A 20,697-nucleotide genomic window follows, 5' to 3' on the forward strand; every position below is an offset into this window, starting at 1 on the left:
CCAACATTTCTATTAAACTTCCTGAAATAACTTTCAATCACTTTCTGAGCAGCACTCATCCAGAACCATGCTTCCTGCAGAAACAGCCTATCCTGAATCTGCCATTTTTCTCCAATGCCAATCTTAAATATTTGTCAACTCCTATTACTCAGTCTCTTCGAGGGATTACCAGCAGTCTTTAATTTCACCTTCTGTCAAGCCACTTTGTACTTCTCTTGACTAAAACATGGAAATATATTTTGAACATAAGCATCGAGACAAATTTTATAGCACAGTTTGAAAGAACTACAGGACTTCCAGTGATTAGGGCATAGAAAAATATTTTAAAGAATTCACACTTTTTTCTCTTTTATATTCTAGGTATGAGAGAATAGTTTCATCATTTTATAATTTTGTAGACAGAAATACACATACTACTCACACACATACTTAAAAATGTATATGTATTTCTTTGAAAAATGGGCATCACTTATGAGGAAGCAAAATAATAGAAAAATTTCCCAACAATGAACTACAAATTCCTTTAAAAACAATATTCTTGAACTGCTGCAAAGACATACAACCACAACACTATATAACTTTAAAATCACAGCAGACCTTAGAAACCATCTAATCTAGATGGTCCATTTCTTCACGTGAAGAAATTGATGATTTAAGTTTAAATTCTTTCAAACTAACGTAATGGCAATAGTCAGACTAAACGAAGTGCAAGAAAACACATGGGCTTTGCTGTTAAAAAACAAAAACAGGCCAGATCACCACAACAAAACTATGTGATCTTCAGCATGTTACTGAGCTTTTTTCGGGGCCGGGGGGTCAGGGGAGCACTTCAGCGTCTTTGTCTTTCATAAAAGTATAAGAACTAGAAGGGGCACGGTGGCTCATTCTTGTCATCCCAGCACTTTGGGAGGCCGAGGCGGGTGGAATACCTGTGATCAGGAGTTCAACACCAGACTGGCCAACATGGTGAAACCCCATCTCTACTAAAAATACAAAAAATTAGCTGGGTGTGGTGGCAGGCGCCTGTAGTCCCAGCTACTAGGGAGGCTGAGGCAGGAGAATCGCTTGAACCCAGGAGGCGGAGCTTGCAGTGAGCCGAGGTCGTGTCATTAAACTCCAGTCTGGGTAACAAGAGTGAAACTCTGTCTCAACAACAACAAAAAAGCATAAGAACTAGATGATTCTAACTACCAGGTGTATTACAGCTCGTATATTATCATTCCAGAAGATAACTTTGGCTTTATTCATTAAACATATTTACTGAGCATCTGATGTATGTCATATGCTAGGTCATGTTTTTAACAGATAACCAAAGGTCTAGGAATATATAGAGCTTTGAATACAAAGTAGCACTACTTCCTTACTTCTATCTTTAATAAACATTTAATATCTAGTCTCTGTGCAAAGCAATACAAATATAATGTGAGTAAAATAGTTACAGTCCCTGTTCTCAGCTTAACATTTACTGGGGGAGATACATGATAAATTAGTAAATTACCAAATAATATCTAAAGTGCTAGACTCAAACAAGGTGCTCTGATAAATATTGAGAATTTAGATAAAACATTTAATCCAAGATAAAAGGCAGACAGCCTCAAAGGTGAAAATGAAGCAGTCATGCAAAAAGCTTGGGAAAGATTATTCTAGACAATGTACACAAAACTCCTGAAGAGGAAAAATGCTTGATTGAAGAAATTTCTTTACACTGTTTGAATCATAGTTCTTTTCTTCCTACAATATATTATCCAATTGCCTGTAATAAAATGAAAACTAAGTTTTTGTTTTTTTTTTTTATTTTTTTTGAGACTGAGTCTCACTCTGTAGCCCAGGTTGGAGTGCAGTGGCACGCTCTCAGCTCACTGCAACCTCTGCCTCCTGGGTGCCAGTTCAATCAATTCTCCTGCCTCAGCCTCCCGAGCAGCTGGGACTTCAGGAATGTGCCACCACGCCCAGTTAATTTTTGTATTTTTTTGTACAGATGGAGTTTCACCATGTTGGCCTGGCTGATCTTGAACTCCTGACCTTGTGATCTGCCCACCTCGGCCTCCCCAAGTGCTGGGATTATAGGAGTTAGCTACCGCGCCCAGCCAAAAGTTAAGTTCTATAATTTTGGATACGTGGGCATAAAAGCGGAGGGCTAAGTACAGGATAAAGAGAAAGCCTGCTTAGTAGATGTTGACTGTACCAAACAATGTGTGAAAGTGAGTGGAGTCAAAATAGGTGGCGATGAATGGCAGATTATGATATCTGAATTTCATTTTGGAGGTAATGCAATACCACTGAAAGTTCTGCACATGAAAGTTGTACTTCCAGAAAATTTTAACATCACAAATAGGCACCAATATTAAAGCAGAGAAATAAGATTAAAATTAGTGAAAGGTTAGGTAAAGAGGACCTAACAGCAGCAGCAGCTGAAACAGAAAACACTACAGATATGCTACATCCGAATGTGGCAAGAAATTGAACATATGAAACAAAGACCGTCTGTGACACTGAAAGCACAATGGTGTCATAAACAGGAAGGGAAAGACTAGAGATTGTGGCGAGTTCAAGGTATTTGATACAAATTGTTACATATGTTACCCAATTGTCTTTATGAAACATTGTTTTACATGAATATTCTGTATTTTTCTCCAAGATATTTTAAATCACTAAATGAGCAACTCTAGATATAATTACAAGAATACACTATGAATTAATACTCCTACTCTGTATTTAGATCAGCAATATAGATTAAAGGAATCTTTGTTTTGGAAATAAATGCCAACAAATGAAAACCTTCACACTGAAGATAATCAATCAAAAAGTGTTCCTCAAAACCCTACTACATATGAGGAAATACAGTGTAGTCACAGTATTTATCACATACTTGGATAGCCTAGGAAGTTACTCAATCCCGTTTTCAGGTAAAAGAGGGATAATCGCATCTATCTCATGTAGTTGCTCATAAGATTGAACGAGTAAATACATGCAATGTATATGGAATAGTAACTGGCATGTAATAAGCACCCCAAATTTGACTTATGCTGTGCAAGGCACTGGAAAAAAGAAGACTGCAAAATAAGTAAGAATCACCAGTTCTAATGATTTACCATTTGGGGAGGCAAAGGTAACTTACATGTAACAATTTGAGAATTAAGTGTAATACAAATGATTAGTATAGTAAAAGATGAGACATGGAAAAGATGCAAACTTATAAACTAAATGTTTTAAGGAAAAGTCTTTCCTGTTATTTTTTGTTCAGAAAACACTGAATCAGACAAGTAAGAGTTGGCAGTGGGTGATTTTTCCTTCAATCCTTGAATTTATTAATTCAAGTATAACTAATTGCATACCTGAGATGTAGGATATCTACAAACTGAAGATGAAAATCACTAATCAAGAGCCTCACCAAATGACTCACAAAAAAAAAAAAAAAAAAGAAAGAAAAGATTTAGCAGTAGTGGCATTAGAAGTTAGAAGCTACCAAACTCTAGGCCAGTGATTTCATGACTAACACAAGTAGTTCTGGAGTTTCTGGTTTTACATACCACAGTAAATATTACAATTAATTTCAATATTTACATCTTACTGAAAGGCTACTGCAAAGGTTCAGACTAGAAAAATAAAGCTAAAAGCATTTAGCACACTCAATTTGGAAACTTTTGTTTCCAATTCTAAATAAGGTGGCCTGTCAAAATGTCCTGTATTTTGTACTGATAACATCTATATGGCGCCGGGCACAGTGGCTCACGCCCGTAATCCCAGAAATTTGGGAGGCCAAGGCAGGTGGAACACGAGGTCAGGAAATCGAGACCATCCTGGCTAACATGGTAAAACCCCGTCTCTATTAAAAATACAAAAAAAATTAGCCGGGCGTGGCCCGGCACGCACCTGTAGTCCCAGCTACTCAGGAGCCTGAGGCAGGAGAATCGCTTGAACCTGGAAGACAGAGGTTGCAGTGGCCGAGATCGTGCCACTACACTCCAGCCCGGGTGACAAGAGTGAGACTCCGTCTCAATAACAAAAAATAACAACAAAAAAACATGGTTAGCTAGAGTCATATGGCTATTTAAAATTTCAATTAAAAAATTTTCCAAACCATATAAAAGGATCTGAATCCTTCAACAAAGGGCCTAAAAGTTTCCACCTTGAGAAAACCTAAACCCAGAGACTGAGATCTGAATCCAATGTAAGTTTATATAAATAATCTACTGATATATTATTTTGTCTTGCATTTGATTCAGTGACTTACCAATAGATGCTAAACAAATATACGCCAAATAAACTTGAAGAGAATCCCAATCCAGGAAGTGTTGTTTCCTTTTTTTTTTTTTTTTTTTTTTTTTGAGACGGAGTCTCGCTCTGTCTCCCAGGCTGGAGTGCAGTGGCCGGATCTCAGCTCACTGCAAGCTCCGCCTCCCGGGTTCACACCATTCTCCTGCCTCAGCCTCCCGAGTAGCTGGGACTACAGGCGCCGGCCACCTCGCCCGGCTAGTTTTTTGTATTTTTTAGTAGAGACGGGCTTTCACCGTGTTAGCCAGGACAGTCTCGATCTCCTGACCTCGTGATCCGCCCGTCTCGGCCTCCCAAAGTGCTGGGATTACAGGCTTGATCCACCGCGCCCGGCCGAAAGCGTTGTTTCCTAACATGAACACTGTGCTATCTGTATCAAAACTGGGTAAATAACAAAGGTTACGAATAGGATTTTGGGGGTGAGGGGAGAGGCAGGAAGAAGAGGTATAAGGTGAGATCACATACATAGATAGGCCTGGAAGAAAAAATGTTCCTATTTTCAAAATCCTTCATCAGAACTAGCAATATACAATTATTTCTAAATAATTTCTCAGGAAAAGTTTTTGTAAAGGTCTGGAGAATCATTTCTAAATGTTTTTTTCACGTTTTTATCACTTTCTCCAAAGTATGTTATTCTTCATTAAATTTATCTTGCCAAAATAAGATGAATTCTGAATTAATATTTTTACGTTCCACTTGACAGTATTTTGGTTGGTTTTGTCTCCATATCTGAAAACCAAAATTCACAAGTTACAACTATCATAAACTAACGTTTCCTAGAGATTATCCTTTCACTCATAAAAAAGGTTTAGCTAACTTAAGGACTTAAAAATACCACAAAATCTTTTATAAATATTTCCACTTTCTAATACAGGAGTCGTCTGGGGCAATGTAATTATTATTACGGCAGGATTTTCCAAACATGGAGAATAAGACGCACAGATGTTTTAGTGAAACCCGTTGACTCAATGAAATATGTAAAAACTCTAAAAATTCATGCAAATATTTTTCCTAAGAACACGGCACTCAACTTGTATGACCAACTTCCACAACCCAGAAAGAAAAGGTCAGCTAAGTTTGTGAAAACAGAGATATCCTAAGATAACATTACAGTGTGGTTTGCATTCATTGTTTTGATCTACTTAGCCATATGATCTATTTTGTTAAAATGCAGTTTTGTACTTTTTTTTAAGCCACTGTTCTTTATATCTTTTTTCAGACACTATTACAATTTCTTACTGGTACTAGCTAACTAACCTTCTTTTAGTATAAAAATGTTACCTTTCTGAAAACCCAGAACATTTCCTGATCTGCTATCTTGTTTGCCATTTTCAAGTTGATTTAATAATTAAAGATGGCTTTTTCCCTTATCGTTGGTATTTTTGGTAAGAAGACACATGAAGTACATTATTTCACATTCTAGATTCTAACAAAGTATTCTAACATAACTATTACATTTTTTAAAAAATTTCAACAAAAAAGGATATTTACTATGTATGCCCTGTTATTAGGCTATGGCAAATTAGCCTACAGCAAGTAAAGGTCCAGACGGTCTCCTCAGTTTGACCGCCCAATTATGATGAATTATGTGTATGGTATTCTTCTTTACGACTGACTCCAGAATTTCCAAATACCAGTTGGGTATATCAAAACAGAGAACTACAGCAGGGTTCTTTCTCCACCACTCCCTGGCATGAACAGACTAATGGGGTCATAGCACAAGTAGGGTTCAATCCTGGCAGTGTGTTTTTGGCTATTCTCACAAAAGGCTGATCAAGCTTCAAGCATCACCAATAGATTTCAATTCCTCTAGGTCTTTCTCCTCCAAATACTGTTTTTCACACACTTCCCCTGTAATGTTTTCCAGGTAGCCTCAGGAATCTCAGGGTCTGTTACTGACCCTGGGCTTTTAAAGTCAGTATCTTTCTCCTCCCAAATCTGAGTTATTTTGGGGCCTTAAAAGTTTCTGCGTATTCAAGTATGAAACTCAAACTACGTGACTGAAAAAGTAACACTAATGAGAAGAACCAAAGATAAACTCCAGAAGCAGAAAAGCCTTTTGTATACAGTATATAAGTAGCTTTTCGCTCATTCATTAACACATTCACTCCAACATTAGGCTGTACAGTGTGCCCACATCTAGGGATTCGTGAAATAAACATGAAATAAAATAGCATTAATCCTCAAGAATCTTAAGACTATCAAAAGGATTTTAAATTTTTAAGGTTGAATCAAAACCATGTGCAGAAATTGCAGCCTTATTTGGGCTTTACACAAACTCAAAAGTTCAACACTAAAGGTACCTAGAGGAAATCCCTGCCCTTTTTGAATATCTGTGGTAACAGGAATGGTTTTTAATTTCATCCTTTACTTAGGATGTTTATCTATTACACTTTATAATGGTATTTCAAACTTCGAACTAAGGAATAAAAGGTAACCCAGTTTTCAAAACTCAAGCAGAGGTATAGGATGGAGAAAGATGGACTTGTGACCTGATTGTGTACCTTTATAAAAACATGAGAGGAAATTATTTTGCACACTCTTCCTTATACTTAATTATATTACAATAATAGTGTAACTAGCAGTTATAAAATTTTCTTTGTTCTGGTTAAATGCCTAAAACTTTAAGAGCAACACAACTACAAATTAAATCTGAACGATACACTATTCTTATAGCAGACAAAAGGGATTTCCCTCCTTTATTCTTATTTTAGGACATACCAATTCATATTCCTCATAAGAGACATAGCATTAAAAAAACAAAAAGGATGAGTTTTCAGCCTCCTATTTGCAAAATTCTTATCAGTATCCCTAGATGATTATAGTAAAGGAAAAAGTAACATGTACAAATACATCATCACATTTTCCAATTGAGTTTTTTTCCAAATGGTACTTTTATAAATTAAAGTAACTAAGAAAATCCATGATCAGCAAACAGTTGCTAGGTGATGAAGAATTTAAACTTCAAAGCATGTAAATAATTTGGCAACTCAACCATGTAACTCAAACCTAGTAACAGAAAGGTAAAAAACTAAACATTCTAAGCTATAATGTGGGAGTATATGTATACTTATGTATATGTGTAAACACGCATTATAAATGCATGGGGTTGTTTTGGGTTTTTTTGTCACCTCTGCCAAGATCAACCAAGAGGAAGAGTAATTTGTTTAAAAGTTAGGAACTGGACATACCTTTAAAATTTCAACAGCATATTTCCTCTATATCGTATTATAATAACGGCTCTATAAAACTGTCGGCTGAAGCCTAGGTAAGAATAAAGTCTGTTTTGAGAACAGTATTTATCATTGCCCAAAAACAGTAAGGAAAATGTGCAGATTACAAAAGATATTTAGCTTGGACTACAGCTGATAACTTTGAAAAACGTCTCTCAAATATTTAAAGAGGTAGTAAGTTTTTCTTAAACTTTTAAACTATTGGACTTTTTTGCAAAAAGAATGTTAAATTTTCTAAAATGAGACCTTTGATCTAAAATATTTAATAGTTTTAAAAATATACTATGGTGAGATGCATTTGTAAAATACAATTATCCAGAGTTAGACAAAAGTAAACAAGAAACTTAAAGAGGGGAAGCCTGGACCATTATTAATCCTTTCCCACATGAAAAGTGCAGATATTAGCAGAATATTCACTGAGTAAAAGGAAAATATTACCTGGTTTCTAAGGCACACAGTTAGCTGTCAGATCTAAAGTGGGATTTATTTGCATTAAGCTTTCAGAACATTTGCTGCAATTCGGGTAGAAATGGTAAGTATTCACATACTATGTAAGTCTGTAGTCCAGAAAGGTATTTCAACTAAAATATGTCAATTTTCACATCTGAAATAATTCAGACATTACTGAGATAGCATTTGGAAGAGTTTCTGTACAGAAGATCTTTTCAGGCTGACAGTACTTAGCGCTTTAGAGGGTCAGGTAAACCCAGTTCTCTTTTGTTCAGCAATGTCTAATTTCCACTACATCAAACTTGGTCCCCAGTTCCACTATCCAAAAACTGCTTTACATTATGTCGTACTTCGCTGGTACCACATAAAGTGATTACATTATAAAAGGCCTCTAGATCACTTTGTTCAAATTTAACAGCTGGTTTCGGTAATGTTCCAGGAGGAAGGGAACTCTCTCCCATAATTTTCAGGTTGATAAATTTGATTTTCCAAGTATTCTCCACAAAAGGGCAGCGGATGAGTCCAAAAATTTGTTCAAAAATGCCCAAACAAGTGTTTCCTCGATGGACAGTCCCAGCAACTCCAACCATAACCAGTCCATGAGGAGAAGATGCACATTTCAATCCATGTGAATCTAGGTTGGGGCTGAGAAAAAGAAATTCTTCTTTTACTAGTGACAGCAAACGAAGGCTCACGATTTCTGCTCCATAGTAGTCCACAACATTTTGTTCTGATGTGTTGTAATAAAACCTAAGCTTCACATCATGCCAGAAGTGCTGTGGCCCCCATTCATCTTGAGGTGGTCCCAGAAAAGGATTCTGAGAATTAAGGAGTCCAAAGAACCAATGACAGAATTCTTCTCCTAGGCGACGAAAATCAACTTTTTCAGCTTTTTTATCTTCTTTCACCTGCTGATTGAAACAAATAAAATAAATACAAAATAACACCAAGGTTTAACTTTCATATTTATTTTTCTCTCTATCCTATTCAAAGTTTGAATGCACCCATTACACCAGAGAGAAATGAATTATATGTGAACTTGCTGAACCCATTATGCATAGTAAAAAATCTTTTTTCAAAAGGAGAAAAATCATTTTAGAAATTTCCAGCTTAAATTGCTGAAAATTCAGCTAAGAGAGTAAGGTTTAGTAAGGCCAACTAAAAAATTAGTATGAACTGGGCAGGTGCAGTGGCTCACACCTGTAATCCCAGCACTTTGGGAGGCCGAAGCAGGCGGATGGCGAGGTCAGGAGTTCGAGATCAGCCTGGTCAACATAGTGAAACCCCGTCTCTACTAAAAATACAAGAATTAGCCGGGCATGGTGGCCTGTGCCTGTATTCTCAGCTACTCGGGAGGCTGAGGGAGGAGAATCACTTGAACTTGGGAGGCGGAGGTCGCAGTGAGCCAAGATAGCACCACTGCATTCCAGCCCGTGCAACAGAGCAAGATTCCAAACCTTCAAGATGTTCACTTTAAATGGATGCATTTTGCATATAAATTACATAAAATTGATATAACTAAGCATTTTCATTTGTCTTTAAATAGATATTCTTACGGTGATTGAAACAGGTTATTTTCTATAACTGGGATTAATTTTATTCTATTATTTCTCTTTTTTCAAAGAAAATGTTACAGTAAGCTGGGTGCGGTGGCTCATGCCTGTAATCCCAGTACTTTGGGAGGCCGAGGCAGGCAGATCACTTGAGGTCAGGAGCTCAAGACCAGTCTGGTCAACATGGTGAAACCTCGTCTCTACTAAAAATACAAAAATTAGCTAAGTGTAGTGGCGCATGCCGGTAATTCCAGCTACTTGGGAGGCTGAGGCAGGAGAAGCACTTGAACCCAGAGGGCGGAGGCTGCAGTGAGTTGAGATCATGCCACTGTACTCCAACCTGGGTGACAGGACAGACTTTGTCTCAAAAAAAAAAAAAAAAAAGTTATTGTAAAAATCTACCTGATAGACTAGATCTCATTCATCCATATGTTCCACAACACTACTTTACCGAGATGTATGAGATCTTAGGTTCACTGAGCACCTGCTATTCAATATGCTGGGCACTGTGTGTGGTACTTAAGAGCTATTTCTTCCTACCTTCACAATAAGCCCTAGGACATAGATATTATTATGATCATTTTATAGATTAAAAAAACAAGGCTCGGAAAGGTCAAGTTATTTGCCTAAGTTAACACACCTAGTATATGGCAGACCCTAATTGGAAGCTGTATCTGTATGAGTTCAAAGTCAATGCTCTTATCAGTACATAAAGTAAGAAAGCTCTTAGAAGATTCTTTCCTAATGTGAAGGCAAAGCTTTCTCACTCTGAAACCTCATTAATTCAAAAAATGTGGTATGTAGTTTAAAAATCTGCAAATTACCTAGAGGTTAATTCAAGGAACACTTAAATATTTGTGCAATATCTAAAATGTACAGTGGAGATACAAAGAACAGAAACAGCCAATGTCCGTTGGAGAAAATTTCTACAATAGAACTTTTTCTAGCTAAAAAAAAAAAAAAGCAAAAAAAAAATTTAGGTTCCAATGTAGGGGCGGGGCATCAAGAAAAATAGCGAACACATGCTGGGCTTAACACCTAGGTGATAGGTTGATAGGTGCAGCAAAACACCATGGCACATGTTTACCTATTTAACAAACCTGCACACATACCCTGGAACTTCAAAAAAAATTTTTTAAGTAAAATTTTAGGTTGTTTTCATGACATTTTTGCAATACCAAAAATGTCTTAAAAGTGAGAAAGAATTTGCCATAAAATTCTTCTAAAGTGAAAAAAAATTACACAGAGCTAAAGTTAAAATTAACCTTGCATTAGACCTAAAACCATAAAAACCCTAGAAGAAAACCTAGGTAATACCATTCAGGACATAGGCATGGGCAAGGACTTCATGTCTAAAACACCAAAAGCAATGGCAACAAAAGCCAAAATTGACAAATGAGATCTCATTAAATTAAAGAGCTTCTGCACAGCAAAAGAAACTACTATCAGAGTGAACAGGCAACCTACAGAATGGGAGAAAATTTTTGCAATCTACTCATCTGACAAAGGGATAATATCCAGAACCTACAAAGAACTCAATCAAATTTACAAGAAAAAAAACAACCCCATCAAAAATTGGGCAAAGGATATGAACAGACATTTCTCAAAAGAAGACATTCATACAGCCAACAGACACATGAAAAAATGCTCATCATCACTGGCCATCAGAGAAATGCAAATCAAAACCACAATGAGATACCATCTCACACCAGTTAGAATGGCAATCATTAAAAAATCAGGAAACAATAGGTGCTGGAGAGGAAGTGGAGAAATAGGAACATTTTTACACTGTTAGTGGGACTGTAAACTAGTTCAACTACTGTGGAAAACAGTGTGGCGATTCCTCAAGGATCTAGAACTAGAAATACCATTTGACCCAGACATCCCATTACCGAGGATATACCCAAAGGATTATAAGGTATGCTGCTAAAAAGACACATGCACACGTATGTTTACTGCAGCACTACTCACAATAGCAAAGACTTGGAATCAACCCAAATGTCCATCAGTGACAGACTGGATTACAAAAATGTGGCACATATACACCATGGAATACTATGCAGCCATAAAAAAGGATGAGTTCCTGTCCTTTGTAGGGACATGGATGCAGCTGGAAACCATCATTCTCAGCAAACTATCGCAAGAATGGAAAACCAAACACCGCATGTTCTCACTCATAGGTGGGAATTGAACAATGAGATCACCTGGACACAGGAAGGGGAACCTCACACACCGGGGTCTATTGTGGGGAGAGGGGGGAGGGGAGGGATAGCATTAGGAGATATACCTAATGTAAATGACGAGTTAATGGGTGCAGTACACCAACATGGCATATGTATACATATGTAACAAACCTGCACGTTGTGCACATGTACCCTAGAACTTAAAGTATAATTTAAAAAAAAAAGTGAAGATATAAACAAAAAAGGCATTTGCATATAAATAAATCAGTAATATTTGAGAAAAATAAAAGAAATGAGTAAGTCGATAAGCCACTTTTAACCAGCACTAGTGATTGTTCAATGGAAACGTATAAACTCAATATAAACTTGAAGTTAATTCCATTTAATTTACAGCTTATTTTATAATAGTATTTTATTAAGGAATTTACATATAGTAAAATCACAAAACTAAACACACAGCATGAGGAATGTTGACAAATGTATGCAGCTACATAATCATCATCTAGATCAAAATACAAAACATTTCAATCACCCCAGAACATTTCCTCAGGCCCCTTTTCCATTCAATTTGAATTCCTCGCCCTCACTCAAAGCAGCCACTGCTCTGGTATCTATTATCAAATGCTAGCTTTGCCTAGAAGTGACTTTAATATAAAAGTAATTAGATAGTATGTTTTGTCTGGCTTGTTTTGCTCTACTTTATGTTTTTGAGATTCATACAGGTTGTTGCATGTATCAGCAGTCCTTTTTTAAATAAACAGTATTCCACCGGAAAAAAAAAAAAAATTAACCTTGAAGTTTACTCTCTAAAAATCCAATAGTCCTCATTTGATGATGCTGATATTGAAAAATACTTTTTCTCTCACATATCAATAGATGATTCCATACATATCACGATATGTCAGAAACATTTTTTCTTTTAGTTGCTTTACTGGTCTCTTCCTTCCTTCGGGACTGATAGAATATGAAACAAAGTTAAAATTATAAAATATAAATAAAATAGGCTAGGCATGGTGGCTCATGCCTGTAATTCCAGCTGAGGTGGGAGGACCACTTGAGGCCAGGAGTTCAAGAACAGCCTGGGCAACATAGTTGAGACCCTATCCCTACAAAATATTTTAAAAATTAGCCAGGCATGGTGGTGCATGCCTGTAGCCCTAGCTACTCAGGAGGCAGAGGAGGGTGGATCACTTGAACCCAGAAATTCAAGGCTGCAGTGAGCTATGATTATACCACTGCACTCCAGCCTGGGCAACAGAGCAAGAATCTCTTAAAAAATAAAAATAAAAAAACCCCACAAACATTATTAACCATGTTCCCCAAGATTTAGGATTATCAACAAAGTTTCAGACAGAACAAAGGTTCAGAAAAGAACTCTAAGATTTATTTTACCTGTTGAAAGAGTTGGATGTCCTCTGTCTTTGTAACTGGCTCTGGCATTTCCTTCAATTTCAGTTGTGGTTGCTTTTGCCAGTAATCTTTTGCATGCTGAATAAGATTGTGTTTTTCAGTAGCTGGAGGTATAACAATCCCCTGTGTTGCCAAGTACTTAAATATAACTTCTCGGTGGACTTTTCTACGCCTTAGAAGTTCTTCTGCACTTTGGCTGTACACTAATATCGCACGAACAGCATCTAGAAAGAAATAGCGAAGATTAATAAAAAATCATGAGGCACTTACAAATTTGTGCCAGGTCAGCAGAAACTCTATTAAATAATATTTACAAGCTCTTTTCACAGTATTACTGCTGCTGCATGATAGCCATCACTTAAAAAAAACAGGAAGTCCACTGTCAGTTTTCTTTTAATGTCTTTATGCCTTAAACTTCCCTTACCTAAAATCTCTTCACTTCCCATAAGTGACAGTGAAAGTTCAGCATTTTCTCTTAAAGAATTGCATTTTAAGAAAACAAGCCAGAAAAAACATTTTTTCTAATAAGGCCAAGAGTCCTAAATTCATGTACAACCTCTAAAAATAGGGACAATTACAACAATATTTTAGATGTCAAGGAATTTTAGTCCTATCTCCTCTACAGATAATGAAAGTTGAGGCCATATTAGGTATCAATTCTTGTTTTTTTTTTTTTTTTTTTGAGACGAGTCTTTCTCCGTCACCCAAGCTGGTATGCAGTGGTGCAATCTTGGCTCACTGCAAGCTCTGCCTCCCGGGTTCATGTCATTCTCCTGCCCCAGGCTCCTGAGTAGCTGGGACTACAGGTGCCTGCCACCATGCCCAACTAAATTGTTTTGTATTTTTTTTTTTTTTTTTTAGTAGAGACTGGGTTTCACCATGTTAGCCAGGATGGTCTTGATCTCCTGACCTCGTGATCCGCCTGCCTTGGCCTCCTAAAGTACTGGGATTACAAGCGTGAGCCACCGCATCTGGCCCAATTATTGTATTTCTAGAAAGTGGAGAACCAGGGCTTGTATTTTTATACTTTTTATTTTAATTTTTATTCTTTTGAGACGGAGTCTCGCTGTCACCCAGCCTGGACTGCAGTGGCGCAATCTTGGCTGACTGCAACTTCCACCTCCTGGGTTCAAGGGATTCTCCTGCCGCAGTCTCCCAAGGGGTTACAGGTGTGTGCCACCACACCCAGCTCATTTTTGTATTTTTAGTAGAGACAGGGTTTTACCACGTTGGCCAGGCTGGTCTCGAACTCTTGACCTCAGATGATCCACCTGCCTCAGCCTCCCAAAGCGCTGGGATTACAGGCGTGAGCCACCACGCCTGGCCGACTTGTATTTTAAAATATTTATATTAAACACAGACCAGGCCGGGCACGGTGGCTCAAGCCTGTAATCCCAGCACTTTGGGAGGCCGAGACGGGTGGATCACAAGGTCAGGAGATCGAGACCATCCTGGCTAACACGGTGAAACCCCGTCTCTACTAAAAACTACAAAAAACTAGCCAGGCGAGGTGGCGGCGCCTGTAGTCCCAGCTACTCGGGAGGCTGAGGCAGGAGAATGGCGTGAACCCGGGAGGCGGAGCTTGCAGTGAGCTGAGATCCGGCCACAGCACTCCAGCCTGGGCGACAGAGCGAGACTCCGTCTCAAAAATAAAAAATAAAAAAATAAAAATAAAAATAAAAAATAAACACAGACCAAAGAATATTTCTGACATGTGTGAGTCATACAGAATGGCAATAAGAAGAACTTCCATATGCATACCTCCTAACTTAGGACGTAAGAAATAATACTATCTTTGAGGCCCCCATTCCGTCTCTTCCCTAATGCTATTCCTCTTTCTTCTCATCCACCTCAGGGTAGCTACTATACTAAATGTTGCTTTAAAATTTCCCTTTTTTTATAGCTGTACAGCATAAGTATATATCCCTGAACTATATTTGGTTTGGTATGTTTTAAATTGTGCTATAAATTCAATCCATCCATACACAATATATAGTTTTCTATAATCAGCTTTTCACTTAATATTTTCTGGAGTAATCTGATACACATAGCTAGCTCATTTTCACTGCTATATCATAATTAGTTATATGACTGTACACAAGGTACCTAGCTATTCTTCTGTTTACAGACTTCTACTCTGTGTCCAATTACAAACGCTGTTACTTTGAACATTCTCATACATATCTCCCAGTGCCCAAAGGGGCAAGCAGTATGAGCATCAGCCTGGAGCTTGTCAGAAGCAGAATTTCTGGGCCTCCCCTAAAACTAATGAATCAGAACCTGCATTTTAACAAGATCCCTGAGAGATTCAAAAGCATATTCAAGTTTGAGAAGACTAGGTCGGTCTCGAGTATGTGTCTAATCTGCCATTTTAGGAGATGTCAAATTTGTTCTTCAAAGTGGTAGTTTTCACTTAAACTCCTTCACTAGTTGTCAACGAGCTGCTTCACCTGATCATGAACACTTGAAGTTTATAGTGTATATTTTTCATTTTTTTTTTCCAATCTGGTACACAGAAAAGACAACTTCTGTTTCTGGTTTTCATTTCATTAGTTTCTAAAGGCACTGAGTATAGTTTCATATGCTTAAATGTTATTCTCCCCCACGTCCCAACAATGTTTCTTCAAGTCATTTGAACGTTTTTGAACTGGGAATTTTTTTCTTATTTGCTTTTAGATACCCTATCAATTAAATGCAGCATTTTATCCATTGTAATTTTAAATTCACACTCACCATGACTGTAAGAAGGTGAAGGCATGTAAGACAAACGCTGAAGAACCATGTAAGTCTAAAACTATTTTAGGTCTTAATTATTTGGAATTTCCTCTTTTAAGTGTCCATGGCTCAAAGTGATAAATGACTTTCTTCAATGCCAAAAATGAAATCCGACTTAAGCAGAAAAACCTAGTTTTAAAAGGGCAGAATCTTTTAAAGATAATCATATACTAATATGGGAATCTGGAATTGTTCACGTTTTGAAGTAAAATTCAGCAAATTTAAAATAAAACTAGCTACCCGACACACAAAATGAACAAACGCTTTACATTTTTACATGGACTAGTCACAATCAGACTTCGCACTAATAGTCCTTAAAAATCCACCGGAGTATGTATTTAGCTCGCTTGTATGTATTCCTAGTACGCAAATCAGCTCTGAAACATTTTGCCTCCAAAAAGAGACACGGATTCAAGGTGTCTGCCATTTAATTACAGTAGTTGCTTTTTACCAGAGACATAGAAAATGTTTGCCAACCTCCTCCCACTCAAACTTGAAGAAAAACGCCCGAGCGGCAGCTGACTCTCGTCAGCTGATCGGAACTGAAAATGCAAAACATTCTGGCTCCCCAGAAAAATTTTAAAAATTACTAATGACTTCTTCCGAATCCTTGAATTAACAAGCGCTGCCCATAATATTGAATGGATAAAACCTGGAAGCCGCGCCATCATCACCACCACCACCTCCCTCCCTTGACCCGGCAGCCCAAGTCTGGGTAGTGGTTGCAGAGCCGCGGATCTGCCGTGGCGACCAAGATTCCCGGGGATTCTGCCTAAGCGGGGTAGGCGTGAGGCCAGGGGAGGGGCGGCAGCCTTCTAGGTGAAGGGTCCGCTCTTACCTTGGCGGTCTTCAGGCTGCACCAGGCGGTTAGTGACGGTGTCGCATAGGGCCATGATCTCGTCGTTGTCCAGTAGGCCAAGCAGGTTACGGCAGCCCTCCATCTCCGAAGAGCTGAGTCCCGACATCTCCACCCCCGGGGCTGGGGGTAAAGACGACGGCAATAATGTCGCCCCTACGGCCCACTGGGCCCGCGCCTGGCAACAGACACCGGAAGTGCCTTTCTCGTTGTTCGCCGTCGAAGGGCCTCGAGTATTTCAGGCCTCTGGGCGGAAGTAATCGCCAAAGAGGTCAATCAGGAAACAAAGTGCTCCCGCTTGTGGTTCCGGGCTGGGGACGGAGTGAAGTCCCACGTATCTCAATTAAGGGAAGTACCGGGTTTATATGGAGAACATACACTTTCAGCAAGGGAGCTGGTTACCGAAAGAGAAGTCCCTCCTCCAAAAGACCGCCTTGGAGGGCTGCGCAGGTGCAGGTGCGTAGAAAGCAGCCCGCAAGCCGGGTGCACCGCGAGCTCCCGTGATGCCGCGGGGCTGTCCAATGGAGGCGGCTCCTCCCCGCCCGCGGGCCGGGCCCCCGGGAGCGCTTGAATGTCTTCTGCGGCCACTTCTGAGTTGGGTGAGCCGGTAGTTTGATTCCTTAAATTAAGTAAATTAAAATAATTTAGTTTTGTTTAACATTATAGTATGAAAAGTTAAAAATAGATAATCCACTGTGCCTGGCCGCCTTCCAGCGGACTTTCCTCTCAAACACGCCGGGACAGTCTCTTGCCTCCATTTCCCTTGTTGCCGGCTCGGCCTTAGAAGAGGCGATGTCGCGCGCAATTTAAGGTTGGGGGTTCTGGACGCCAGATTGCCAGGGTTTTACTCCGCCATTTACTCAGACTGTAAGCAAGCTCCTTAGCCTTTTCCCCTTCAGTTTCCTATGGAAGTGGATCTAGTGGAGATGCCTACTTCTTGGGGTTGTGGGTGCGGGGTGAACAGTGCGTGGCTCTTACTAAAGAGCTCTTACTAAAGAGCTGATACTACTATTGGCATGGTAGCAACACACATTGACGAGAGAAATAGTCATGCTCTGCTAAACAGGAATCATACTAAATTGGCACTTGCCTTTTTCTATTTCCATTTTTAAGGCCTGTTTTTGATCAGTTGACATTTTAATTGGGGTATTGCCATTTAGTAGCTGAAATGTACACATCTGCAGATCCTGGCGAGCAAATTTAACTTTAAAATATATTTTTACATATAAAAAATAGAATTGACCGGGCGCGGTGGCTCACGCCTGTAATCCCAGCACTTTGGGAGGCTGAGGCGGACGGATCACAAGGGGCCAGGAGTTCGAGACCAGCCTGGCCAACATAAAGAAACCCCGTCTTCACTAAAAATACAAAAAAATTAGCTTGGCATGGTGGCAGACGCCTGTAATCCCAGCTACTTGGAGGCTGAGGCAGGAGAATCGCTTGAACTCTGGAGGCAGAAGTTGCAGTTAGCCGAGATCATGCCACACTCACTGCACCCCAACCTGGGTGACAGAGCGAGACCTTGTCTCAAAAATAAACAATAGCTAAATATCAGTCATACAGTGTACATGTAGTCTTTAAAACATGGCATTCAAAATATGGTGAAATTGTCAGTGGATGTTATTTGGGGTACCATTTGCTCAACACAGCAATTCTTCATATTTTAAATTAAGTGTTAATGAATGCCTGCTACTATTAAAGGTTCAGAGACGTGACCCTGACCTTTCTTCAAGGAGCTTTTGGGAGTGTTGTTAGTAAAGAGCTGACAAGATAAGTGCTAAAATATGTTGGTGTGGGACCACGTGGAGGGTATGTCCAACTTATTTCATTCGTTCATTAAAAATGTATTATAGTTCAGCACCTACTTGCCAGTTATTGTTCTTTGTACTGGGGCAAAAAACAATGCTTGCATTTTGGTGGAAGGAAATAGACAGTAAACATGTAAGAAACTATATAGTCGGCCAGGAAATGCTATGGAAAAAAATAAATCCGGAAGACAGGGATGGGAGAGGATGTTAGTATTTTATACAGGTTGAAAGGAAAACTTCTTTAAGTGACTTTGAAGATCACGAGAAAGTGAGTGAACCGCAGGAGAAGCATGTTAGGAAGAGGCAAGAGATTTCGAGGAAGGAGTCCAGGAGACTGGAGCCCGTTTGAGCAAGGAGGAGGCAATGAGCAATGTGGTTAGAGTTGCAGTCAAGACTGATCTAACACAGGGTTTCTTGATCATAGAACTGTTGACATTTTGGCCAGGATAATCTTTTGTCGAGGGGATTGTCCTGTGCATTGTAGGATGCTTAACGCATCCCCATCCTCTACCCACTAGGTGCCAGTAGCACCTCCTTCCCTCTCTGCGCCAACCAAAATTACCTCCAGATGTTGTTACATGTCCCCTGCAGGGCAAAATCACCCACAATTAAGAGCCACTGATATAAAACCTATCAAGATGCTTTTCGAGATGATGACAATGTTCTTTTGACTGTCCAATACAGTAACTATCAGACACGTGGCTCCTGAGCTTGTGTTTAGTGCAACTAAGGAACTGAATTTTAAGTTTTATTTGAATTTAAATTTTAATAGCCACACGTGGCTAGTGACTACTGTCTTGGATAGTGTAGGTCTAGAACCTTGTAGACCATTATATGGACTTTAGCTTTCATTTTTTCTCTTTCTCATTATTCTGTCAATCTCTCCAGACTAGTCAGTGGTTCCCTTATCATCTGTTCCTTCAACTTGCCACAGGCTCTTGCCTCAAAGCCTTTGCTCTTGCCCCTGGCATATTCTTCCCTTGGATATCTGAATGACTCTTTCCCCTACTTTAGTCAGGTTCCTGCTCAAAAGTCACCTTATCAGAGGCCTTGCCTCATCATCTTGCTTAAATTCACCACCAACACCATGCTTACTTACGCGTTTCCTACCCACTTTATTTTTCTGCATAGCACTCATACTGTATGTTTGTTGTCCCCCAATAGAATATGAGCTCTGTGAGGCAAGGATTTTTGTTTTTCATTGCCTGTTACAGAGGCCAGCACACGGTAGGTATCCAACGAATATTTGTTGAATAAATGAATGAGCTTTGAAGGCACTGGCAGGTTTTAAACAAGAATGTCATTATCTGACTTGTCTCAGAGCAGGATTACTTTGGCTGCTGGTGTGAAGACTGAAGGGAGAGTAAGGGTAGAAGCAGGGAACCCAGTTAGGAGACTAGTAAAATAGTCCAGGTTAGAGAAAATGGTGGCTTGAATTAGAGTGAAAGGCATGATAGAGTCAGGGATGATAAGAAGGTTTTGGTTCGGGCAACTAGTTGCCATTTATCGAGAGGAGGAATGCCAGGGGAGTAATTAAGAGACCTGGCTTTCTGACAAAGTGGTTATGCTTAGGAAGGATTAAATCAAAAAATGAGAAATGGGACAGGGAAAAAGGTGAACAACCAGTAAAGGGAATAGTAGTGAAAAATGCATGGACTAAAATAACATGATGAGGGTAGATGGGGGTTTTAAATATGACTGAAGCCAAAGACAGGGTACAGGAGCCATACCTAACATGAAGAGAAACTTAGCAAAATTCTGTATCAGTGGGATGTACAGCTCTCCACAACGATAAAACTAGTGTGCTGGAATTTGAGTGTAACTGATCCCCACACCTCTTTGCACTGTTTCCATTAAATTCCGTTCTGATAGTTTCATTTACTGAATACAACTTGAGCAAAAAACAAAAAACTCTCCCCATTAGAGCGGTTTGGGATATTAGATCTTACTACTCAAGTATCCATTCACCCAACAGTTTAAGTACCTAGTAATAGGGGACTTCTTTAAATGTCTTGGAAACTAATTTTTGAGAAGGTTCTATAAATTTAAGGGGAAAGTTTATCTTCTAGGGAAATACAAAGAACCTTATTGCTTTAGATCTGTGATTTTCAAACCTTAGCTTGTATCAGAATCATCTGGAGGATTTGTTAAGAC

The 20,697-nt window shown here is 39.0% G+C and overlaps 1 protein-coding gene across 2 annotated transcripts; it reads right to left on the bottom strand.

The window, feature by feature from the left end:
• Nucleotides 1-6,942: 6,942 nt before the first annotated feature.
• On the bottom strand, nt 6,943-17,237 carry CUNH3orf38 (chromosome unknown C3orf38 homolog). Of its 2 annotated transcripts, none has more exons than XM_033211587.1 (3): nt 16,718-17,237; nt 13,087-13,328; nt 6,943-8,866 (listed from the first exon to the last, which is right to left on the bottom strand). In XM_033211587.1, exons 1-3 carry the CDS (start codon nt 16,842-16,844, stop codon nt 8,255-8,257), a joined length of 981 nt encoding a protein of 326 aa, XP_033067478.1. In that variant the 5' UTR covers nt 16,845-17,237; the 3' UTR covers nt 6,943-8,254. The 2 variants fall into 2 exon arrangements, with proteins under 2 accessions (XP_033067478.1, XP_033067477.1); XM_033211586.1 differs by having other exon boundaries at nt 6,943-8,869; nt 16,718-17,235.
• Between the last annotated feature and the right edge of the window lie 3,460 nt (nt 17,238-20,697).

Source organism: Trachypithecus francoisi, unplaced genomic scaffold, assembly GCF_009764315.1.
Source record: "Trachypithecus francoisi isolate TF-2019V2 unplaced genomic scaffold, Tfra_2.0 Lachesis_group0, whole genome shotgun sequence".
Taxonomy (NCBI): domain Eukaryota; kingdom Metazoa; phylum Chordata; class Mammalia; order Primates; family Cercopithecidae; genus Trachypithecus; species Trachypithecus francoisi.

Excerpts from the sequence above, each read along its gene's own strand:
- CUNH3orf38 (XM_033211586.1), bottom strand. The coding sequence starts at position 16,844 with ATGTCGGGACTCAGCTCTTCGGAGATGGAGGGCTGCCGTAACCTGCTT. Across the intron at positions 13,329-16,717 it reads GCAGCCTGAAGACCGCCAAG|ATGCTGTTCGTGCGATATTA; the intron begins GTAAGAGCGGAC and ends ATTTCTTTCTAG. Across the intron at positions 8,870-13,086 it reads ACATCCAACTCTTTCAACAG|CAGGTGAAAGAAGATAAAAA; the intron begins GTAAAATAAATC and ends TGTTTCAATCAG.